We start from the raw sequence: 9,706 nt of genomic DNA on the forward strand, positions 1-9,706 counted from the left end.
ACGCCCGCTCTCTCGGTCCGTGGGCCCCATCCCATATGACGGTCGGTCGTTAATTTCCAAGGCTCGAAATCATTGTTTACTAACCCTGCAATCACCACCCGACCTTTCCCCGTGCTTTGGCCTCACTTACACGGTATCGCGAATCACTTCCCGATAGGTCACCCATCCTTTCACTACTCCAGCCCAAGCACGCTTAACTCTGGAGTTCTAAACGGAGGTGTGACGGAAAAGGTAAGTCAACTTTGGTGATATAGGTAGCCAAATCAATTCTCTTAAGCCTTTTCACATATCACAACTCGGGATGTTACACATACCGTTAAGTTTCCGTGCAACGAAGAAGCAGCCCGTGAAGGCCGGTTAACCCTCAAGGTCGAGTTATTTAACTATTGGCTCGAACGGAAGGATGACCTTTATCTTGGAGAAGTCAACGTCTCTGTTCAGGAACTTTTTGCCTCAGATCCACGGCCGTTTGGACACGGTAACGTCCATAAAATGAAGTCTATGACTTGCCCTATCAAAGTCAAAGAGGAAGGAAGTACCAACGCAAGGTTGTGCCTCTTGTACCGGTTTAAACCACTGCCGGTTGATGATTCGTATCCTCCTTTGCCTCAAGATCATTCCCTATCAATTGGTCAACCCGTTTATCCAAACCCTGAACCAGCAATATCTGGTCAGCCTGTCGTATTTTCCCCTCAGTTTCAAACCACCACGACCAAACTGATCCTAGAGATTGTAATCAAGTTTGCCAAAGACATTGAAGATGTCAACGCATTCTCCGCTATGGATGTATATGCTTCAGTTGCGATCCTTAAAGACAGGAAAGTTAAGGACAGGATCAATACCCCTGTCGCTTTCTCCGCAAATACAAACCCTAAATGGAACCAGATGATTAAGTTTTCACTTGATGAGAAGATAGCTCAAGAAGGGCGTTTGATGCTCCTTGTGGAACTCATGAGCCATAGGCCTTTCCTTGGTGATAAGGAAATCGGATTTGTCAGACTTCCAATGAAACAACTATTAGGCTCAAACCCTCCAGCCAATGGTGAAGCTAACGGTATGAAGTTAGAAACGCACGCTTTGACGGGTCCTTACGGGAAAAAAGGTGTTGTGAGCTTCACATATAGGTTTCTTGCGGAACAACTTAGGGTTTCAACGGTTCCAACACCGTCGACAACATCCCAACCATATATCATGTATCTACCGGTCTCGCCTCATTCATACGCGTCATCAGATCCGATACAGTTGACCTCAAGTTATGTGACTGTTCAACAAGGTACAAATGCTGCGCCGAGTAACGGACTAGTGCCAATATATATGTCGCCTCAATATCAATCACATGGATATCAACAATATTCACCACGAAATCTGCAGCCACCACCACAACATTCGCAACTTAAACCACTACCTCAGCAGCCGTTCTCTCAATCAGTGCCGGATACACAAGAAGCATAAACTTGTTGCACCCGTCTACAATATTGCGTGGAAAATAAAATGAATCTCAGTTTGATATGTATTTTTAAATGCTTGGACTAATTTTCCTTCTTTTACTTCCAGCTCATCTGTGTTGTTGATCTCTCCATTATCTTGAAACTTAATTCATTACGTTTCTTATATTACTCCATTTTAAATTTTGCCAACAGATTTTTTTTTTTTTGAGAAAGGGCCTTCAACCAGAAATTTTCCATCACTCTTTTTCGTGATATCTTGACATTCCCTGCTTTTATCTATTCACTTTCATTTTTATTCATATATGAAGTTTATGTTAGTCATTTTCTTGTTCCTTTTTTGTAACACGTCATTTTCTTGTTCTCTTTCCTTTTGTTTGAGTGGAACGGTTCGTATGAGTAATAGTGTCAAACCACTTGAAACAGACACGGAGCCACATCTGACATTTCTCGTGAGCATTTTATAATATTACTGTATATATGTAGAATAAAACTTTGGAAGTGGGCCCTCTCAAGACATGCATATTATCACTTCTGAGAAAAAAATTAGATATCCATAAACTTGATCGACTATATATATATAATTAGATATTATATATAGTGATTAGTAAGTGATAACGAAGAATTTAGTACAGCGTAATATGAGATGTGACAATTATTGCCCAAGATGTAGTGAACCAAAAGAGTCGGTAACCCATGCTATATTCGAATGTCCGCCTACTCTATAAGTTTGGTTACTTTCATCAACTCTAACGAGTCCGAGTGTTTTTCCAGCACCAAGTATCTACACGAATATGGATTACCTGTTCTAGCGGAAGAACAGTATAATCGAATCAGAACAAGACATGGATCCTTATCCCTAGATAATCTGGTTTATCTGGAAGGCTCGAAATGATAAACTCTTTAAGGGTAGACAAAGATCCTCTGGAACTAGTGCGATATGCTGAGAGTGAATGTCAGGTTTGATTTAATGCAAACGAGATGGTACCACCAGTGGTACAAGAGAACAATAAAGAGGAACCCCAAGTCATAAGCTTGGGCAACATTTGCTTGCTAGATGGATACTGGACATTTCATGGTTAATTTAGTGGATGTGGATGGGTCTGGATGGATAGTGGTGGGAACATTCAACTCATGGGAACACGGAATTTTCCCAGAAGAGAATCATCGTTACACTCAGAATTGGAAGCACTGCGATTGATGATGAAGAATATGCTTTAAGATTTAGGTTTAGAGTTTAGTTTTATAGTTTAGATTAAACTCAGCCGTAATATATATGAATGGTATAAACTAAGCCGTAACGGTCCTATAACTCAGCCGCCGAATGTAGTTTATTTCGCGGTGTTTCGTATTTCGGGTGGAGCAACATCATTCTTTCAACTCTGAACACAATATTAAATTTGATCCTCAAACTCTAGACTATAGAACTATAAAGTTATAAAAATTATAAGGTTTATCTTTTGAATATTAGATCTAATATTTTTTATTATTTAAAGTTTAAAGTTTAGGTTTAGATTTTAGGTTTATAGTTTAGGGTTAAACTCAGCCGTAACATATGCAACTCAGCCGTAATGCATGTATAACTTAGCCGTGACGTATGCATAATTCAAGCATAATGTATGTGTTGGAGACTCACTGTATGAAGTAAAGTTATCATACTCAGATGACGCACCATCTGAGTCATCAAACATATAAAATCAGATTTCAAATTCATCATCTTCTTCGTCTTCTCTCCTTTTCTTACTTTTTTGTTCAACTCTCTCCTTCTCTTCCATTTTACGGGATCTAACTTCTTAATCTCTCTCTTTGAGTCTTTTTTCTTATGAAACACGACGAATTCAATGAGAGAGGGAGCAGCAGGATATCGGACCATCATACATGGCACTGGAAAAGAGGAAGCTTCTTTTTTAACCGATCATCATCGAAAACGACGACGAATATAGTAGATTTGTCTCGGATTTTCAATTTTTTAAAAATCTATATTTTTTTAGATTTAGTTGCAAAAACAATAATTACCAGATCTATAAGATCTCAGAGAAATATGAAGAATAAGATGAAGAAGTTAGGTAACGATGATGAATAATGAAGAATAACTAGACCTTTATTTACTATTGTAACATTAGTGATGACATGGCAAATCCGAGTTGATGACATGACGGATAACATGGAAAATAGGTTAGTCAGCCGCCAAACGAATGTATAACTCAAACTAAATAAATCAGCCCTCATGTACAATGTAAGTCAGCCATAATGTGAATACTATTTCAATAATTAAATTTTTGCTAAAATTCAGCCGTAATTATCATGGGAAATAATAAATAGCCATAAATGCCATGGAAAATAATAAGTTATCCGTATCGTCAAATAAATCAGCTGTAAATGAATGTTATTCTAGTAATTAATCTTTCGCTAATAAGTCAGCCGTTAATAAGCTGAGTTTACTGTTAATCCATCCAATTACAACTGATTAAATATAACTCAGCTGTAACAACCTCCCATAAGTCGGCCGTAAATTTAATAACTTAGCCAGTCGGTGTCCATTAACTCAGCGGGGCAAAACTAACTCAGCTGTGTCTTAATTACAGCTCAGCCAATTTTTTTTTAGAAATCACACCGCAAATGTATAAGACAGTCATAACTTGTGTACGTAAGTCAGCCTTTATCCCATAAATCAGCTATATTTCCGTAAATCAGCCGCCAGTAAAGGTTGACTTATGTTCTTAAGTCAGTTGTTTTCTCTTAAGCTATCCACGTTGTTTAATTCATCCACAATGTAACATCAACTCAGCCGCAACAGTGTATTTTGCACTTTACGACTGACTTAATGAAAACACGGAACCAAATTCCTATGTGACTTGTAAATATATTTTTTATCATAACGTAAAAAAAAGTATGCTTGGTATTAAAAAAATGGCAGTAATAAAAAAAGATTTGTATGATTCTCCTTAATTATCCTAAAATATGTAATGTGTGAGTAAACTTCTCTACTACTTTCGCGATCTCCTACTCTCTTGGTCTTGCATCATCATTCTTCATATGTATTTTTGCTACACGGTAAAAGAAATAAATGAATGCTATCGACTATGTTCAATGTGTATATGCTTACGTGGCATTAAAAATTAATGGCATTATTGTAAATATTTTTTTTCTCATAACATAAAAAAAGCATATTTGATATTTAAAAAATAACAGTAATACAAAAAAATTTGTATGGCTTTTCTTAATTATCCTAAAACTAGGTGATAATCCGCGCCATGCGCGGAGTGAGAAAATTAAAAAGAAAATAATTTAGTATTTATAGATATTAGAAATTCAAAAATATTATATACAATGAAATATCTTACTATAATGTGCAGGTTTATATCATGTAAGCTTATTTGTTTTTTCTTAATAAAAAAATTGTGTAACTGAAAAAAGGGTAATTGGATAAATGGTCAGAAGTATATTGCATGGAAAAAAACCTGTAACAGTACGCCAAAACTTGTATAAATTTATTATGGATAAACAAACATAGGAAATATAATTACTACATTCATAATAAAATTATGATGATAATAATTAAAGCAACATGGGTAATAGAACAATAAAACACCAAATCATGTAAAAATTGTCTTCAAAACTCCTCGTTTGCAATCCTATAGAGAGAAATAACAATGAATAAATTTACCAAAAAAATACACTTATTTACTCATTTCTACAAATTAAAATGATATACCTCTTTATGAAAGCATCGATTTCTGGAACATCATTGGGTTCAAAAATGATTTTTTAAAAACTCTTCAATGTTAGTAAAGTTGTTCAATTTTTCTTATCATGATAAAGAAAACAATGTCTGCACAATATTATGGGGATATCATATTCAACACAATTTTTATTTAAAATTAGCACAGAAGGTTGAAACTGAAAAACCAGTTTCTTTTTTTTATTGATGCATGGATTTATCTCCCTAGAAAAGAAAAAAAAAACATCAGATAATAAAGAAATAACACGCTGAACATGTACTATCATTGAAAATATATAACTTACTTTTTCATTTAAAAACCCATCTCTAAGGTCTCTCCACCAGGAGCCAAATATTGCTTCCAAAGTCTAATAATTTTTACCCTAAACTTCCATAGAGACTTTTTAATTTTAAATCAGAGATGAAATTAAATCTTTGCATTTTGAATATAGTTTTGAATCGTTTGGGTTGTGATGGAGGTGTAGGCATAGTATGGGTAAGATATATATAGTCTTAGGAATATAAATTGTAGGCGGTGAAAATTGTCTATAAAATTTAATTTTTACGCCAAAAATCTTGTCTACAATCCCTAATTGAACGTTAGATTTGGAAAGAAATTATAGCTTCCTACTTTACAAAAATGATCGTCTAATTTGCATTTTTTTTTACATCAATTTGCATTTATTTATAAACCACTTATTGATAATATTTATGTCTAGAAACTCTAATTGTGCATGATCTCCGGGTATATATGGAAAAAGCTATTCAAGTCAAAAAAATCAATATAGCGTGATTGACAATCTAAATTGATAGCAAAAATGAGTGTTTCATTTAAATTAGTTAAATCGAAACGTATAACCCATAAAAAACAAACCTACAGAAATGGATTCTCAATTAATCTATGCAAGCAATCAGTGGCAATCACATATATATTTGGAAATATGATTAATTATAATTTGAATCACGTCTCCATTTATTTGTAAAGTCAAACGTATACAATCAAAGCCACAATACCTTATTCGGTATTAATTGGTACATAAAAAATATATGAAGATCACGTAAATCAGTCTAGGTGGTAAGACCTGCGTAAATCTGTCCATATCAAAAATCTTGAGTAATCACGTAAATCAGTACATATTAAAAATCTTGCGTAATCACGTAAATCAGTCTATATCAAAAATCCATTCTCGGAGAAAAAGTATATAATAAATGGATATAATAAATCATTATGCATTTCTAATCATGTGTTGCCTAAATTAGCACATTTACAATTTTTTTTGAACAAATTAGCACATCATCTTATTGTAATGATTTTAATTATAGGTTGAAATATATCGACCTACAGAACATTAATTATAGGTTGAACTTCACTTATTCTGAGTTAATATAATAGACCAACACAAAACTCATCTACGGCTGTTGTGAACTTTGGATTATGTAGGCCGACATATTTATTATAAAATGTGTTATGATGGACTAAAACAAAATTCTTGTTCTTGAATATTAATTTACGACATGTCAACCATTTCGACACCAAGTTTATTTTTCATACATACAATCTAAATATTGTTGAAGCTGCGTTCTATGCGAATATATTACATAAAATATCGGATCATTACACTTTCAAGTCTCCTAATATATTTAGATTTTAAAATATATTTACAATCTAAATATTTCCCTATCAAATCTCCTAATTTTATAAAATTCTTCTAAGAGTACAAACTAATATATTTCTTACGAATATTAGTTTTATAACAAATCGTCCCTAGAATTATTACATAATACTGATAAGAATTAGTGGTATGTCTAATAAATAACTTCGTAACCAGTCGTCTAAGAAATATATTGTCCACTTTATAATACCACATAAATCGTAGATATTGATATGGTAATGACCAATGGCACATTTATGTAATAATTCTAATAGGTTAAGGGTTGTTTTTAAAATAGATGTGAGAGTGCTTATGAGACTGCCACGTAGGAAATGACACTCATGTAAATCATACATCAAATGAAGATTATTTATTTTGAGTGCTCCTAAAATAATATAAAGAGGATGTCTAAAACCATATAGTAGACTAAGTAATAAATATATTTCCAAAAGTAGTCAGAATATATCATTAAATATAGACGTTTTAATTGTTGTTTGTCATTTATCAATAGTGAAGAAGATTATAGTATATTAGTCAAGTTATATTATAATGATCAATGGTAAATTTTGTAATTTGTCTAGTTAACAAAGGGTCTTTTAATATAGGGTGTGAGAGAGCTTGTGGGATTGACACATAGGAAATGACACAATTGAAAATAACACGTGAAGTAAAGGTTAGTTATCAAATGGTCTCCTCAAATAATAAGAAAGGGATATGTAATGTTTGAGTAAACTTCCCTACTTCTTCCTCGATCTCCTACTCTCTTGGTCTTGCATCATCATTTTTCATCTATATTTTTGCTACACGGTAAAAGAAATGAATGAAAGCTATCGGTTATGTTCAATGTGGAACATGGAACAATATCTTTCCGTTTGTTAATTATCACCAAAAGACATTGATTGACTTGATACAGTTCCATATATTTTTAAAGAATTCAGTGAAATTCTTTGACGTGATGAAAAAAACACTATACCAAAGGCTAACAATTCTTGGTGATGCGGTTCACCATCCATTCTTTTCAAATATCGATGTCCATAAAGCAATTCTTAACCCAATTTGTGCCTTCGCCTCATATTATGATAATTGGTTATCAAGTGATGAACTAAGATGATCAGAATGGTGATGAACGCTGATAATGATTGTAGCCGAAGAGATTACAACTCTAAATTAAAGCAACAAGCCAAAGATCTAGTATTCACAAAATAATTGCAACAAGGAGAGCGTGATGATGGAGATGATGATGGAGTTGTTCACGATCCCAACTCCAAAAGCAAACCAAATATATGAACCAATGAAACAAAGCCTCGTCGGCACTCGCGTATCCATTGGCATCGCCAAAGAATGTCGATATCATGAGTGGAATGTCGATATCATGAGTGGATTTCAGCTTTGGAGCTGATCAAAAGAGAACAAAACCTAGGCATGGGCATTCGGGGTCTCAATCGGGTTTCGGTTTTATCCAATCGGGTTTCGGTTTTTTGGGTTTATCAAAACCAGCCCCATTCGGGTTATTTAAAAATTCGGTTCGGGACCGGTTCGGGTTCTATCGGGTTCGGGTCGGGGTTAGTAAATCTTTAAAAAACCGGTACAATCCAATGTACTTTCGGGTTTGGGTCCCAATCGGTTCTTCGGTTTAAAAAAATCTAATTTTTACCTACTTTGTAACCAAAACATAAGAAAAGTCGGTTCTTCGGGTCTGGAATACCTAATTTGTAACTTTTTGTAACCAAAATATAAGTAAAACCGATTTAAAAATAAGAAATGAACATCGACCATGATCATTCAAAATCAAACAAAAAGGAAATATATTTACTGATAAAAAGAAAATCAAATAAACGGAAGCATAAAACGAAACCACGTTCTCATGAAATGAAATAAGAAATATTGTTGAAATGAGAAATATCGTTTAATGAAAACAAAATCTAAATCTAAATATTTCAAGATTCAATAGCCACATTTAACCATCAACCTTCATGTAATAGTACCACCAACCTTCATGTAATAGATAAGTATTTTAAATGTTCAATATATATTAATGTATTTTGAATACATATTAGAAATTGAGATCATGTTTGGTACAAGATCTTTCCGGGGTTTTGAATGTTTCGGGTTCTATCGGATATCCATTTAAATTCGGGTTCGGTTCGGATAATACCCATAACCCGTAATACCATAAAACAAGATCCATTCGGTTTTTATATCGGGTTCGGATCGGTTCGGATTCATTTTTATCGGATCGGATTCGGTTCGGATTTTCGGGTTCGGTTTATTTGCCCAGCCCTAACAAAACCCCAAAGAAGATTATGTGCCTGACTCGCAGAGTTGAACGATGTCCGAAAGCAAAAAGCTCTGTTTTTCCGTTAAAAACAGATTAGATACCAAGCTTGATTTGGTTCCCATAATTCTTTTCTTTTTAATGTTAAAATGTACAAATTAGTATTTTATTTTTAGTTTATTCAATGATTTAATTTTTCTAGGGTTAATGTGGTATTAAAATTAATTTAAATCTTAATTCCCCAAAGTATATTGATTAAGTAATGTGAGAAATTCAAGTTGAGTGTGTCCAATTTAGCCAATTTTCTATTTAATCAATCGGTCCAGTTGTGAGACTAGAGCCAAATGGATCTATATTATTAAAAGATATGTACAAAAATAAAATACTTATTTTCAATGTATTTACAAAGTTATGACATTGAAATTATTAATTAAATTACTTTTTAAGATTCTTTGACTTTTATGTTTGATTAATGCATTTCCAAAATCAATTTTAACTGAAAATCATGGTATCAATAATTAATAAACCTAGATTTAATATTTTTTGTCTTTTCCATTTTTTTTATTATATGTATGTTTGGAAATAATTAAGAAATCTAGTTTTATATAATTAA

General features: G+C 33.3%; 1 protein-coding gene across 1 annotated transcript; it reads left to right on the forward strand.

Moving 5' to 3' along the window:
* Positions 1-312: 312 nt before the first annotated feature.
* Positions 313-1,609, forward strand: LOC108831745 (protein SRC2-like; the record flags this gene model as incomplete). Its single annotated transcript, XM_057001570.1, has 1 exon — positions 313-1,609. A coding segment is annotated over one exon (1,140 nt), but the record flags the coding sequence as incomplete, so codon positions are not given.
* Positions 1,610-9,706: the final 8,097 nt, after the last annotated feature.

The sequence above is a fragment of the Raphanus sativus genome, unplaced genomic scaffold, assembly GCF_000801105.2.
Source record: "Raphanus sativus cultivar WK10039 unplaced genomic scaffold, ASM80110v3 Scaffold3750, whole genome shotgun sequence".
Lineage (NCBI taxonomy): Eukaryota > Viridiplantae > Streptophyta > Magnoliopsida > Brassicales > Brassicaceae > Raphanus > Raphanus sativus.